The 16,087-nt window shown below is 42.1% G+C and overlaps 1 protein-coding gene across 1 annotated transcript in view; it reads left to right on the top strand.

Moving 5' to 3' along the window:
* LOC141092987 (uncharacterized) overlaps positions 1-14,997 on the top strand; it is a 76,528-nt gene extending 61,531 nt beyond the window's left edge. Inside the window, exons 3-5 of the mRNA XM_073579369.1 lie at positions 1,754-1,942; positions 4,942-5,112; positions 13,428-14,997. Of these exons, the coding sequence (XP_073435470.1) occupies positions 1,754-1,942; positions 4,942-5,112; positions 13,428-13,894 (827 nt within the window). The 3' untranslated portion in view covers positions 13,895-14,997. The remainder of the gene's footprint in view (positions 1-1,753; positions 1,943-4,941; positions 5,113-13,427) is intronic.
* The last annotated feature ends 1,090 nt before the right edge of the window (positions 14,998-16,087 follow it).

The raw sequence follows: 16,087 nt of genomic DNA, 5'->3' as shown, positions 1-16,087 counted from the left end.
TTGACTGTGTTATTTGGTTATATCAAACAAAAAAGGAAGGTTACTAAAATTTATTTGAAGCATTAAAAATTCATTTAAAAAATTGGCTTGGGGAAAAAGGTAAAGCTATGCATTTCGAACACAATCTGGTGTTCTCTATCAAAGTTTGATGAGAAATTTTTCCCAACAGCCCTAAATATCCCAGTACACCAATGAGGAGTGGGACATTACGAACACATAATGAAATTAATTATGACATCAATGTGAAAATATAAAAATATGCATGACACAAATCCATCACAGAAAACACATAAACCATTCTATTGCACACAAAACGCATAGCTTTACCGCTTTCCACCATTCCCTAATTTCTAAAGTGTTTTTCATTTATATGTGTTAATAAAATAATATTTTTTATTATGAAATCTTTTTGATTTATTTGTGGTTATTTCCCCTATTGGTAGGTTTTCAAAACCATTCCATTGTAGCTCTGGCAGTATGTTTAGGGTCAGTGTCATGCTGGAACGTATACCTAAGGCTTTAAGAATCTAACAGGTTTTCCTCCAGGATTGCCCTGTATTTAGTTCATACATATTCCCATCAACTCTGACCAGCTTCTCTGTCCTTGCGGAAGAAAAGCATCTCCACAGCATGATGCTGCCACCACTATGTTTGACGATGGGGATGGTGTATACAGGGTGATGTGCAGAGTTAATTTTCTGCCTCACACAGCATTTTGCATTTAATCCCAAAACTTCTAATTTGGTCTCATCTAACAAGAGCACCTTTTTACAAATGCAAGCTGTGTCCACTACATGGCATGTGGAAGAATGTGCTTTGGTCAGATGAGACCAAACTAGATCTTTTTGAGCTAAGTGCATATTCAAGTTCTTGGTCCAGTCAAATTCAAAACATAAATCCATCGAAAATTTGTGGCCAGACTTGAAAATTGCTGTTCACAGATGCTCCTCTTCCAGTCTCACTGAGCTAGAGAGAGTGTGCAAAGAATGGGCAAAAATGTCAGCCTCCAGATGTGCAAAACTGGTAAAGACATACCCCAAAAGACTGCAGCTACTCCAGAGTGACCAGGGCCTCTTGGCTGCTTTTCTAATTAGTGTTTTTCTTTCTTGGGTTGTCAGTTTAGGTGGATAGCCATGTCTTTGTAGGTTTACAGTTGTGCCATAAAAGGAAGGACCTTTTATGGATGATGAGTTGAATAGTTCTCTGTGAGATATTCAGAGCGTACTGTAGGCTATGTTTTTTTATAACCTAACCCAGCTTTATTCTTCTCCACAACTTTCTACCTGACCTGTCTGGTGTGTTCCTTGGTTTTCATGATGCTGTTTGATCACTAATGTACTTAAACAAACCTCTGAGACCCAGACCTTTACAGAACAACTGTGTAGTTATAAGGTGAATAAATTACACACAAGTGGACTCAATTTACTAATTATGTGACTTCTGAAGGCAGTTGGTAATTCAGAATTTTATTTTGGAGTATCAGATTACAGTGGGCTGAGTACAAATGCACATGACAATTTTCAGATTTATATTTTTAAAACCATGTATCATTTCTTTTATACTTAACAAGTACTTGCTACCTAGATTTGGAATATTACTTAAAATTCCAATAAAATAAATGTAAGTATGTGGGCATAATGTTAAAAAATGTGGAAAAGTTCACGGGCTGTATTAGGAGCACCTACCTACCTGTGTTTATTCCTAGTGCATGCACATATTTATTATTTATTTCTCTACATTATTTTCTCTACAGCTACAAGGCTACCTATGACTCTGGAAGACATATTGTCTAGATATGTTCTCCCCCTTACTGTCCGATCATCCTCTGCTTTATCCTATAAGCAAAAAGGAAATGTCAAGTCACAAGACGAACTACTTAGCGAGCTAACATTGCAAGACAGATATGAGGAAAATTTCCTGTTTGGACATCCCATTGACAAGGGTAACTGAATGCAACAAATCATAAAATTTGATTTTAGAAATAGTAAAACCTATCTGCCGTGTTTGGTTCATTAATATTTTGTAGAATTTTTTAAAAAGTATGTATTTACTGATACGTCCTAATTAGTGATGTCGAACAGCCGTGAGACATGCAAGCACGGAGACGAACATATTATTCATGCACGCCAAGGACAGTCAGCACAGGGGCATGCTCAGATATCAACTTATTCTAGCAGGTTCGCTTATCACTGATGCTTATCCTTCTCAAGTTCCATGAGGCTCAATGTTCACTTTGTCAACAGATCGCCTGTTGATACATTACTATCACTTCTAAGCATGGCTTATGACAGTGTAGCGGTATATAATGAACAATAACTGACATGTTGGAAACACATAAATGTACTATCTCTGAGCCGAAGCCCTATCAAGAGAGCAAGAGCAACTCCACAAACATTATTAATCCTATAAAGAACAAAGGAGCAATAGCCCTTAAAGCGAAAAATGTATATAAAGTGAGATGAGACAAATTATTATTATTATTATTTATTGTTATAGCGCCATTTATTCCATGGCGCTTTACATGTGAGGAGGGGTATACATAATAAAAACAAGTACAATAATCTTAAACAATACAAGTCATAACTGGTACAGGAGGAGAGAGGACCCTGCCCGCGAGGGCTCACAATCTTCAAGGGATGGGTGATAATACAGTAGGCGAGGGTAAAGCTGGTCGTGATACAAATCAATTATAGTAAAGTACAAAAAGGCTTTATTAGTCAAACTCACTTACATAAATAATATAGGCATTTGCTCATTGGATGGGATGTTTGAGGCCCAGGCTCGTGACCTCTCTAGCAGGTTCCGGGATCGAGGATATAGCAAGAGAAGCATTAGACAGGGCTATCAATGGGCTAGGAGAGCACCGAGAGATCAACTTCTCTGTAGGAACCAGTGTCAAAAAAGATCCACCAGTGCATTTTATTACTACATTTAACGATCAATGGGGATCCATTCGTATAGATTCTACAAAGACACTGGTCAGTGCTCAAAACAGAACCTACCCTTAAACGGGTGCTTCCGGATCGTCCACTCTTGACAGCAAGGAGAGGTAGAAATTTGAAGGATATTCTGGTAAGAAGCCCCTACGTGGCCAATCCCCCAAACCCTTTTGTTCTTTATAGGATTAATAGTGTAGGGATATATGCAGAATTTTATAAAGATGGAAAGGTCATAATAATGGATGCATTTGAATAGTACATGTATGCCTGTGGTATAAGTAGTTCCCTTTAAAAGAAGACAATTTCAGATCAAGATAAGACTCTAGCTTTTTTTTAAGACAACTGCATATTCATTGGTATAAGTTTTTCGATTAATGACACGTTAGGAGGCATAATATGCTTAAAAGGAATCTGTCAACAGGTTTTTGCTATCTCATCTGAGAGTAACATGATGTAGGTAAATAGACCCTGAATCCAACGATATATTACTTAGTTAACTGCGTTCAACAGTTGTGATACAAGCAGAGTTTTTAGCTTTTGCATGCAGCAGAGCTGAGAAATCTAACTCCACCCACACCAGGCTCTCCGTTTACACTGTCTATTGACAGTGAGCTGCTTATCACAGGAGGGGGCAGAATCACACTAGCATGTGATCATCAGACCTGGCTGTTATGAATGGGTGGCCAAGGAGGAAAACAAGACCAAGCAAAGTCACAGAAAACCAGAGAGGTTGGTAACTACGCAGATTGCAGACCCCTGATCCTAACCACACAACTAACAGCAGCCGTGAAGCATACCTACGATGATTCTAGACACCTCGCCATAGCCGGAGGACTAAATAAGCCTAAAGCAAGAAAAGGGGAAATCTAAAACTGCCCCAGAGCAGACCCCAAAGGAATAGACAGCCCCCACACATGTATTGACGGTGAGACAAGATGAAAACACTAACACAGGTAGGAAAATAGGCTGAGCAAACGATGGGGCCCACACTAGCTAGAAAGGACAGGCAAGATACTGTCTGCAATCACGCCAAAAAACTCTGCAAAAATGTCCAACACTTCTGATAGCAAAAAATACCCTGAAGTCACTAGACTTCTCCCACTATATCAGCACTCTGGCATATTCTGAGAACAGAGCAAAAAGAGACCAATCTAATAAGGGACAAAAAGCAAACTGGCATGTACAGTGACATAAGAGTGGAAATTCAGCACAGCCCCAGCCGGGGCTGACCACACAAAAAACTGAATAGACCAAACCAAATCAAATGTGAACATTAGCAAAGACAGCTTAGCTTGGGAAGGCAGGAACTGAGCTGGAAACTAAGACCTCAGAAGGCAGGAAAAATCACCAGCATGGGAATAGGGAGTCGGCTGTCTTAAATCCAGTCTGAGACTCCAGATGTCCACTCCTCTTCCTCATTATCAGGTGGCAGGTCTCTGTTAATTAGATCAGCTTCACTACCTCCTGCCACCACCAGAGGGAGCCCGGAAAGAGAACTCACAACTCCTCTGTCAGCACAACCAGCTCCCTCACCAGAAACCAGAGGCAGACCAGAAAATGAGTTCACAACACCTGGCAGTAATAATCACATGGTGATAAAACCTTCACTGTAACTAAACAGCAGCACACAGTCTGATAAGTGACACATCTTTGAATTCTGTGTTTAACCCGTACCTCATGGTGTCCTTAGATTACATAGCAATAACCTGCTGAGAGATTCTCTTTAATAATTTTAATTATCTATTAAATGCTCACACTTCTCCAGCGGATGGTAGACATAGACAATAGTAGAGGTATGGGCTAACTGTGCACACCAATGTGACAGTGAAAATAAGATTATTAAATATATATTGACCCTGGTTGCAGTTATTAAGCACAAAGGAGAAGTCAAATTTGCGGGAGTTTGGGAGGTAGATAGAATTTTTAGAAGATTGGACAAAATAGTAAAAAGTGTGACATTAGTTTTCTTAAAGAATTTGATTTTTGTTTCTTATATTTAAAGGAAAAATATTTATTGAAGATCCAATAATTATTCCAATGTACATGACGGAGCTGAAACTGGTGGTGGCTGTGGGATTCCAAAATGGAGACAATGCAAAATGGAATATGTTGTGTGACTTATTCACTAAACAAGTGACAACCCAAGGAAAAACTCTAAATGATACATGTGAGGGTAAGTTGTATTTGGTGGATGCCCAGTTTAATGAATCTGTGAGATTACACATAGGTTGGCTGATACATTCACATGTGATTACATCAACTACCAATCTATGATAATGCTTCCTTGCCACAAAATATACCAAAGAAAACAATATTATTATTAATATTTAAAAACATTTTTTCCTCACATTTTACTGTATTTAATAGTCCTCTGAGGGGACTTGAAGTAAAAATCATGATCTCCTATGAACGCCGGCTAAATGCTGGCTTTCACAGCAGGATTGTAATGAAAAGGCACAGGGGCCTTCAGCAGACCCCCAGCTGTCACGGCAACCCATCAGTGCCCCCAATCACATCACGGGCGCACCGATGGGTGCATGGAATGACATGCCACCCTGCCGGTGCGTGTTAAATGCCGCTGTCATCTCTAATATTATTATGGACCTGTAGAAGAGCTAGTGAAGCGCAAAACGGTCTTTGTCCGCCATGTCTCACATTTCTTCCTGAAATCCCTGCACCTGCATTTGCAATATTAGCACTACCGCACTTTATGGTATTGTTCAGGATGTTCAGAAAATAAAAATGGACTGATTTACCTGCTGACTGGGTGAGTGCTGACATTTCTTCCTCTCTTTAAAAGTTTAATATATGTTTTGGATCTTACACCACCCTGAAAAGTTCTGTGCATGAGGTTGTGAAAAAGCTATATGGGTCATTCAGACACTAAAAAAGCTTCAGAAATTGGTGCCCTGACATTTTTCTCTACATATAAAAAGAATTAATACGATCGGTAAATGTCGAACTGAAAAAAAATGTCAAAACGCCAGAATTGTGTTTTTTTTTGGTCTCTGCCACATTGCATTAAAATGTAATAAAGGGGGCCAAAAGTTTGTATCTGCACCAAAATGGTATCAATAAAAATGGGTGCTCGATGCGCAAAAAATAAGCCCTCACCCACCCGAGATCACGAAAAATGGAGACACTACGGGTCTCGGAAAATAACGCAATTTTTTTTCTTTAACAAACTTTGGATTTTTCTTTGAATAAAAAAGAACCTAGACAATTTTGGTGTTTGTGAACTCGTAATGACCAGAAGAATCAGAATGGCAGGTCGGTGGCTCAGTGGATAGCCTTGCAGCACTTGAGTCCTGGGTTCGAATCCCCCCAAGGACAACATCTGCAAGGAGTTTGTATGCCCTTCCCGTGTTAGTGTGGGTTTCTTCAAGGTTCTCCAGTTTCCTCCCACATTCCAAAGACATACTGATAGGGAATTTTGATTGTGAGCCCCATCAGGAACAGTGATGATAATGTGTGAAGCGCTGTGGAATATGTTATCTCTATATATAAATAAAGATGATTATTATTGTTAATGGCAGGTCAGTTTTAGCATTTAGTGAACATGGTAAAAAAAAAAAACAGTTGTGGAATTGCACTTATTTCGTTAATTTTTTTCCTATTTTCCAATACACAATATGGTGTCAATCAAAAGTACAACTCGTACCGCAAAAAGCAAACCCTCACATGGCCATATTGATGGAAAAATAAAAAAAGTTATTGCTCTGGGAAGCAGGGGGGCAAAAAAGAAAATGCAAAAACAAAAATGGCCTGCAGCATGAAGGAGTTAAAAGACTGTTGAGAGACAGTGCTGCATACTAGTTAGAACCCTGTAGGTATCCTATCACTCAGAAATGAGTGATACTTACAGGTCCTGTAACAGCAATGTGAAATTCAGTGGTGCTGCAAAACTCTTAAATTTATAATTCATGTTGATTGAACTTAATTTAGTGGAACTACGTGTCCTAGTATAGTCATGAAGAATTTTATTTTATGAAAGTGTTTTTGACAGAGTTCTGGTGCAGTTTTATGCCCGTCTGGGTTAGCTCTGCTAAAGCGGGTGGAGCTGAGATTGGGCGTGGCAAAGCCCGAATGACGAATGAAAAAGTTGTGGTGTAACTTACACCAGATATTTTACTCCAATCCCTTTGTCTTTGATTGCTTTCATGATTTCTGACAATTTGTTATCAGATAAGCCTTTCCTGTTTACCTACCATTGATTCATCATTATGTTTAATGGGCAGTTTTATATCTGGGTACTTGATGTGACAATTTATATATACTTCATATACATAGCATAGTGGTTTTGGGAAAGGGCATAATTTGCTACAAATTTATATGTAACTGGTTCTACTGTGTGTGAGTGTTATGCATCTATTCAGACTGTCTGGACTTTCCACCTTTCCTCACATGCATATATGATTGTATAAATCTGCTTTACTGCATTCATGAAGATATTCTAAGCAAATGGATACAGGCCATCTGGCCCTTTGTTTCTAATCTGTCGTCTTATAGGATGATATAGGAGATTAGGGATCGCCATCGCACGAGCGGGGGTGCCATTCTCATATTTCTTATGGTGCCAACCTCCGCACCTAGGTAGGTGTTCAGATAGTCATTTTGTATAGGGCCAGGTCACTCTTTTCTTCACATCGGCTGCGTGAAATTGTTATCAGATGGTAGCACATATTATCAATTTTTATACATCTTCTTTATGTCCATTTCCCTTTTTTTTTTTTTCGTTTTTTGAGGTTTTTGGGCTATAATAGTATTTTGCAGTTTTTAACTGCTATGATTCAGGTTTTTCTGACCATATGATTGGATTGGCAGATTTAGCTGGTTAGATTCGGTTTAACTGTTATACCTTATCTCTTTCCAGCAATAAAATAGCCCGTTTTTCACTATCGACTTCCCAACAGCTTCCACAGCCGGAGAAACTGCTGACACGATAAGTTATCCAAAAGAACTGCCGTTACTTTATCCATTATTCTTTAACCCTGCATATCCTTTTGCATTTGAACTGTTTATTCTTTCATTCAACTGTTTATCTCCCTGCGTGGAGTATTCCATTATTGAATTAAAATTGTTAACGGTTGCTCTGCCTCTCGTGCTTCACTGCATCCCGCAACCTGCTCACACTTGGCATAGTCGGCAGGATGCAGTCCACAGGCTCAGAAGAGTGAGACCGGCATGTGAGAAGATCACAGCAGTACAGGACTGGCCCTCTCTGAAGACTGTGAAGGATGTCCAGGCCTTTCTGAGACTTACTGGGTACTATCGATGGTTCGTGAAAAACATCACTCATATTGCTAATCCACTGCTGGAGTTGTTGAAGAGAGTACCGTCCGGTGCAAAGAACCGGACCATCCAATGGGGAGATAGCCAGGAAGAAGCTTTCCGAGCTCTGAAAATGGCTCTGACTGAAGCACCCGTACTGGCCTATGCAGACTTCTCTCAACCTTTCACCCATTACACCGAAGGAAGCCTACACGGACTAGGAGCTGTATTGTCACAGATGCAGGATGGAAAAGAGCAAGTGATTGCTTATGTGAGCCTGTCTCTCCATGACTCTGAACGAAATCCAGATAATTACAGCTCTTTCAAGCTGGAACTGCTGTCATTAGTGTGGGCAATGACAGAGAAATTTGCCGAGTACCAGTCCGGGTTTGAAGTCTTAGTACGTACCGATAACAATCATCTGGCCCACCTAGAAAATGCAAAACTGGGGGCCCTGGAGCAAAGATGGGTGACCCATATTGCAAAGTATCGATACAAGATCGCATATCGGAGAGGAGCTGAGAATACATATGACGATGCTCTATCCAGAGTGACCTGGGCATAACCGGGATGAAGAGCTGGAGACGGAAGAGATCCTTAGATTTTGGGACTCCGCCAGGACGTTGGAGGCAGTGCAGGGACAGATCGGGGAGGCATCCAGAGAACACACCGTGGGACAACCCCGTGATGACTGGGTATGGCTTCAGCAGGAGGATAGGGAACTCGCTCAGTTGAAACAATGGGTGGCCTTGAAGCAACTTCCCAGCCGAAGAGAGAGAGAGACGCCCTGTCCTCGGGAACACTGAAGATCCTCTAGCAGTGGGAGAGGCTCCAATTGAAAGATGGCTTGTTGTACCAGAAAGTGCAGTTAGCCTGAGAGAGGGGAATTACCTGGCAAGTTGTGCTCCCAAAAAGTTGTTCAGTGAGATGGCCACTGAAGCTCATGAGAGAGGGGCCCACTTTTGCCCGGAGAAGATGTTCTAGTGGCTGCAGCAGTTGGTCTACCATCCTTAGCTAAAGACTGCAGTAGGTGAAGCTTGTCAGCAATGCAGAAACTGAAAACTAGCTAAGCCTCCAGAAAAGAGGGCCTGTTATGAATGAGTCACCGGGGAGGAAAAAACAAAAACCAAGCTAAGGCCAGAAAACCGGAGAGGTTGGTAACTAGCGGATTGTAGACCCCTGATCCTATCCACAACAACTAGCAGTAGCCGTGGAGCGTACTTACGGTGGTTTTAGACGCCTCGTCACGGCCGGAGAACTAAATAAGCCTAAAGAAAGAAAGGGAAACTCTAAACTGCCCTAGAGCAGACCCCAAAGCAATAGACAGCCCCAAACATGTATTGTCGGTGAAACAAGATGAAAACACAGACACAGATAGAAAGATAGGCTGAGCAAACGATGGGGCCCTCACTAACTAGAAAGGACAGGAAAGAAAAGCTGCTGTCTGCAATCACGCAAAAACCCTGCCCCAAAAAATGTCCAACACGTCTGATAGAAAAAGGCCCTGAAGTCGCTAGACTTCAAATCACTATATCTGCACTCAGGTATATTCTGAAGACAGAGCAAAAGTGATCAACTGATCAGAGACAAAATGGGGATTCAGCCCAGTCCCAGCCAGGGCTGGCTGAACACAAAAACTAAGTAAACCAGACAAAAACTCATATGAACAACAGCAGAGAAAACTTAGCTTTAGGAAGGCAGGAACCAAACTGGAAACCAGAAGCCACAGTCAGGAAAATCACCAGCAAGAAACTAGGGAGTCGGCTGCCTTAAATCCAATCAGAAACTCCTGATGTCCAATCACAGTCCTCTTCCTCAGGTGGCCGGTCTCTGCCATTTTGATCAGCTTCATTACCTCCCTTCACCAACAGAGGGAGTCCAGATAGAGAACTCACTACTCCTCTGTAAGCACAGCCAGCTCCATAACCCTCACCAGAAGCCAGAGGCAAACCCGAAAATGAGCTCACAACAAGGGCCCCTACGCAGACCATCGTGACAATGCCTAGAGGTATTGATGATCGACTAATTGACAGTGGGTCTAGCTCACCTTGGATATGAACACTGTCTGGTGATAGCCAAATTTGCTGTGGAAGCTGTGACTCGGGATCAGACTGCCAAATCAGCGGCACAGGCCATTTTCAGGGACGTCATCCGATTATACGGTTGTCCAAAGAGAATTCACTCTGACCAAGGCACCTGTTTCCAAAGATGAGTGATGGAAGAACTACATCGCCTGTATCAGAGTGAGAAATCCAAAATGACGCCCTACCATCGACAAGGAAATGGGGCCTGTGAGCGTTTCAATAGGACGCTGATTCAGATGCTAAGAATGCTGGAAGAGGACAGGAAAGTCCGTTGGCCTGAGTATGGGGCAGAATTAGACTGGGTGTACAACAATCGGGTGCACAGCACAACTGGATATGTGGTGCCCCTGAGGTTTCAGTCACCACAGAGGTACTGCACCTCCTCCTGAGGTGTGGTACCCCACTATCCAGGTAAGATGGGGACACCTGACCAGACTCCAGCACCTGCACCCAGCACAGAAACCTTAGAACAGCAGGGCACCCTCTATGACCCCTGCTTGGTTCATGAAGGGTGCTGGGAGGTGGGTGGAGCTTAGTTTGCACAAGAGGGGGAGAAAGCTGATAGGAAGTTAGATTCAGTTCCCGAGAGAGGGAGGGAGTGAGAGGACAGATATGCAGCAGCCTCCTGTGAGCTGGAGCTGCTGACAAGGAAAGAAAGAGAAAGATCAGTTCTTCAGAAGAAAGATGGATAATGACGGAACATGTGGAGGAGAGCTGGGGGACTAGGGCTAGAGCAGAGCCCTTCCCTAAGTTAATCTGCCAAAGGCCGGGCGCCGGTATCCGAGACTGTGTGAATGCTAATGGTTCTACAGCAGAAACCGGAGGAATAGAAGTTGTGACCACTTTATTCCCATCTAAGACTCAACGACACAGTAGCCACGAGTGTGAGCCGGGACATGATAGTAAGGAGTCCCCGAAGAAGGCTACAGCTACCTGTCATGCGAGTGGAGTTCTAAGTAACCGCAAGAAAGAAGAATTTGAGTGTATTTCATAACTGCAAATACTCAGATTAGCACTAGTAAGGAGACGTTCAGAAAAGGCACATTTGGAATGGAGTGCTGGAAGGGTGTGCTCCATCTGCCTGGGAGTTGGCTGAGCCCCTCACCTGGAGGCACAGCACTGAAGCGGGCACCTGTGTATGCCAGAAATGTGAGTAAAGTTTTGGAACTGCATTCAGCTGTGTCTCTGCCTTCTTCCTGCATCACCTACTCAGCACTGCTACATCTCTGTGTCTAACACTACACCATCTACCTCAACATCTACTACCACTGCCCTGGGACTACAGCTCTGCCTGTGGAGAGCTATTACACCTCTGCTGCATCCCACCATCTGTCTCAGAGGATCTGCACTGCAGCACTGGTCACCTCTGACCAGATACCACAGGTGGCGTCACGAACTAATCTACACATAAACTTTGTTCCACTAATTTTACATAGACACCCAGGGCCATGGACTGGGTCATTGCCACTACGACACATCCCTTTAAGACACCAGCCTGGTACCGAGTAAGAACCCCACTTGCCCTGGGAGTGATCCAGATACTTGCCATACACCCTGGTGTTTGACTGAAAAGGGCGAGAGATCATTGAGCTGGAATTGGACCCAGAGGAGGACTACCCACGGACAGGGGTGTCCACATAAGTCCGTTAACCATCGACATCGTTTACAGACTCTACATCGACTGGTACAGAACAGTTTTGGGAGCTTGAACATCATGAAACAATGCCCCTGTGAGGGACAGTTCTCAAGGCCAGAGACCGAGTACTGATTCAAGACAAGCGATCTCGGGGCAAGTTGGAGTATCGGTGAGAAAAAATCCCTTACCGGGTGAATCACCAGATTGGATCCAATGGTCCTGTCGATGAGGTTCAACCTGAAGGGGAAGAAGGTGCCCCCACTCGAGAGGTCCATCGAAACATGCTACATCTTTGTTTGTCATGAGACCCGGAGAGAGCGCGAAACGTTCCTGAGACACTCCCTTATACAGGAGCCTGAAACTCTCAAGATGGCTGCTGCATTGAACCTGGGCACATCCCTGTCCTCGCCCACTCAACCTGACTCCTCTACTCAACCTGAGTTGAATGCTCAACCTGACTTACGCCGTACAAAACAAGCAACAGCTGGAATACCCCCATCCGTTACAAACAACACCAAGTTATTTGGCAGTGAGCAATGGGATTGTACCGGCCTGTGTCCGTGGATTCCCACCATCACCCGCTGGGATAACAGAGAGAGAAGTGAAGTGTGCCCAGTGACTACCTAAGAGCAAAGTGATGTACGCTCTGCGTCCGTGACTACAGTGCCAGAGAGACCGGATACGGGATAGACGATTGTGCCCTGATTTGCCAGTTTACACTTGCCGGTCTACGTTGGACCTGGACAGTGCTGCGGCCTTCACTGTCCCAGCTGCAGCAATCTATAGACTAGGGGCGCAGCGGAAGGTACTGGAGACTGACCGCTGCCACCAGGAGACGGGACATTGTTGCCCACAGGTCCTCATTGGACAAGCACCAGACAAGCCATTGTTGGCGCTATCGACTTCCCAACAGCTTCCACAGCCTGAAAAACTGCTGACACGATAAGTTATCCAAAAGAACTGCCGTTACTTTATCCATTATTCCTCAACCCTGCATATCCTTTTGCATTTGAACTGTTCTTTCATTCAACTGTATCTCCCTGTGTGGAATATTCCATTGTTGAATTAAAGTTGTTAACTCTTGCTCTGCCTCTCGTGCCTCACTGCATCCCGCAACCTGCTCACAACTGCACAATTCATAAGGCCCATTGTGTTTGTTGGTATTTGTCATTTTCAAGTTCTGTAACTATATAACTTATACGTTAGCAGAGTGTTCCTCAACTCCAGTCCTGAAGGCCCAACAAACATCATGTTTTCAGGATTTTCTTAGTATTGCACAAAACACAGGAGCAATATTAAAAAAAAATATCCTGAATATTTGGGCTTGTCCAGTTCAATATTAAGGAAATCCTAAAAGACATAATCTGTTGAGGGACCTTGAGGAGTGGTGATGAGGAACACTGCATTGGCAAAGATATACTGCATACACATCTAAGACGTGAATTGATAATATATATGCACGTTACATTGTCATGTCTTTTTTTTTCTTTTTCACAGAAATATATATGCTAGATAAAAAGGATATTTCGCCACAAGATCATAGCTACAACACCATCGAGCCAATATACATTGACATTAGTGAATTGAACGAAAGCAAGAAAATACCTCTGGAGAACAAAGTAAAATGTAATGTTTACCAAATGCATCCAGTACCATTGCCAAAGCCGAATTATACGAGTTCTGAAAAGGCTGCTAAAACTTTGATTCCGTCTGAAGACACCTTCTCATCCATCAATGATATCCCAAAGGATTTGCGGAATCTGACTGTCAGCCAAGTGTGCCAATGTCTGAAATTACTGAACATGAATCAGTATGAGGAAGCCTTCAAATCAGCACAAGTTGATGGTCAATTGGTGTACGACCTTAACCATGAAATGATGACCAGCTGCCTGGGCATGAATGGACTTAATGTTGTTAAGTTTATGAAGTTCCGAGATGGATGGAGACCTAATTTGCAATACTAGCAAAAGCCAAGGCATGCCTTATATGCCATAATGCGGAAAAGGCAAATCACAAATTGCTTACAAATAAAACTACAACTAAAGTGAGGAGCTTTCAAATGAAGTGAACATTACTCTTTGACATGTCTTAATAATTTTCTGTCAAATTTATTTATGTTGATTCTCAGATGATTTACACTACACAAAACTAAAATGAGGAACAGAAAATTGTAATCATAATACTGTATTGCTGATATATATTGTAATTCTGAATAGATAGAAAGATAGATATAGATACATATGTGCATGTTTAGTAAACTTATAAATTTACTAGTAGAAAGAAAAAGTTTCTGAGACATCCAATCAATAACTACCTATCGATCTATATATTGGCTATAAACATACATGAATTTCACAACCGAAACAATTGTTAAAAACACCTAAACAGCACTAATAAGGCATAAATGCCAGCTATAGCTTACCATGATGCCAACTGGAGCAAAAATAAATACAACATCAAGACACTGAGGCACCTGAGGACGTTGAGTTGCCAGCTATACGATTGGGATCTTTTCTGCCCCCTTGATTTGGGTATACTATGAAATTATTTTCACTGTATATTTTTTTTACGCTTCTTTTATTTTTTATTATTACACTTGGATTTTTGTTTATTTCAAAGGGATAAGGATTTGTCTCTTCGAAATTTGCCCCTTTACTAGTTGTGACTTCATTATAAGCCGTTTCTACCATTTATGCCTTATTGGTGCAGTTCTAGGTGTTTGCAACTATAGTTTGTGGTGTCATCTTCAGGTATGTTTATTTCTAAAAAAGATTGATGCTGTATATGTGTGTTTATTGGATCCACCAGAAGTTTTTCTACTTTTTGTTGGGGTGTCTTTTCTGCTTTCTGGATATTGATTATAGTGACATCAGTTTTTGTGCACTCCTTGTGCATTTGTCAATGATGCCCTCCTGTATTCTTTGGTTGTTTTGCATTAATATATTTGTGATTTGATGGTAAGCTGTCTTTGTTTTGAGTTGCACACACTTGTCAATATTTTAGTAGAAATGTTTTGTATAACTAAGTACATAGCCAAAATAAACAATTCAATTTGAAACTGATAGAAGGCTTATTCCTAGCTTCATTCATCGTTTTACAGTTTCCATATAGAGCAGGGGCACTGCTAGGGTTTTGAAAGCTCAGGGGCACAAACTCCATGAGATAGGCCTCCCATTATGCTCCCCCCACCACTATCTAAACTATATATATATATATATATATATATATACTTTTTATACTTTATATATATATATATATATATATATATATATATATATATAAAAAACAAAGAGGAAATCCAGCAAGAACTCAGCAAACCAGGGTTGGAGTAAAATGATGCTTTTCTTTATTTCTTCAACAAGGTATAAAAACGACCCACAAGAATCAGAAACTAGAGTACATGGCAGAAATAAGCGCAAATGGGACTACGCGTTTCGGCGGCCTAATCCGCCTTCTTCACGGTCCAAACCTAATCTGCTCCTTGTATGTGGAGCCATATAAAAGGCAATCCTGAATAAAATTAGTGCAAATAATTACAAACATGTGTGCAGAAAAAGGGTTTAACCAATTCGCTATTGTGGATTAACTAACAGAGTTGAGCGAAACGGGTCAAAAAATTCAAAAGTCGCCGACTTTTGGCAAAGTCGGGTTTCATGAAACGAAACCCGACCCTAGGATGAGGTGGGCCACGAGGTCGGCGACTTATGCGCCAAAGTCGCGTTTCAAAAGTTTGTTTTGCGCTCTTTTTCAGCCAATCAGGATCCACGGACACTGTGGGCAACGTGATGACATAGGCACGGGTCACCACCATCTTTCAGAAGGGCATGCAAGTGATTGGCTTGCTTTGGTGGGCGTCACAGGGGGTATAAAAGGGCGTGCACGCCGACCGCCATCTTACTTCTGCTGATCTTAGTATAGGGAGAGGTTGCTGCTGATTCTGTAGGGAGAGCGTTAGGCAGGGAAGAAGACAAAAAAACTGCTTCTGCTGCTAGCGATTTGGCCTGCACAACACACAAGTCACTGTGTGTGCAGTGCAAGGGGAGGCTATATTGTGGTGTATCAGTGGTGTTGGTTGTTGGGCTGCCTTTTAAGGCTTCCTGACACGCTGGCATTGCTGTTTACCCACTGCTCCGCAAACTGCTTTTTTAAAAGCAATC

Source organism: Dendrobates tinctorius, unplaced genomic scaffold (assembly GCF_039654945.1).
Source record: "Dendrobates tinctorius isolate UK_male_01 unplaced genomic scaffold, ASM3965494v1 ptg000062l, whole genome shotgun sequence".
Lineage (NCBI taxonomy): Eukaryota > Metazoa > Chordata > Amphibia > Anura > Dendrobatidae > Dendrobates > Dendrobates tinctorius.
This window is presented reverse-complemented; position numbering and strand designations above follow the sequence as displayed.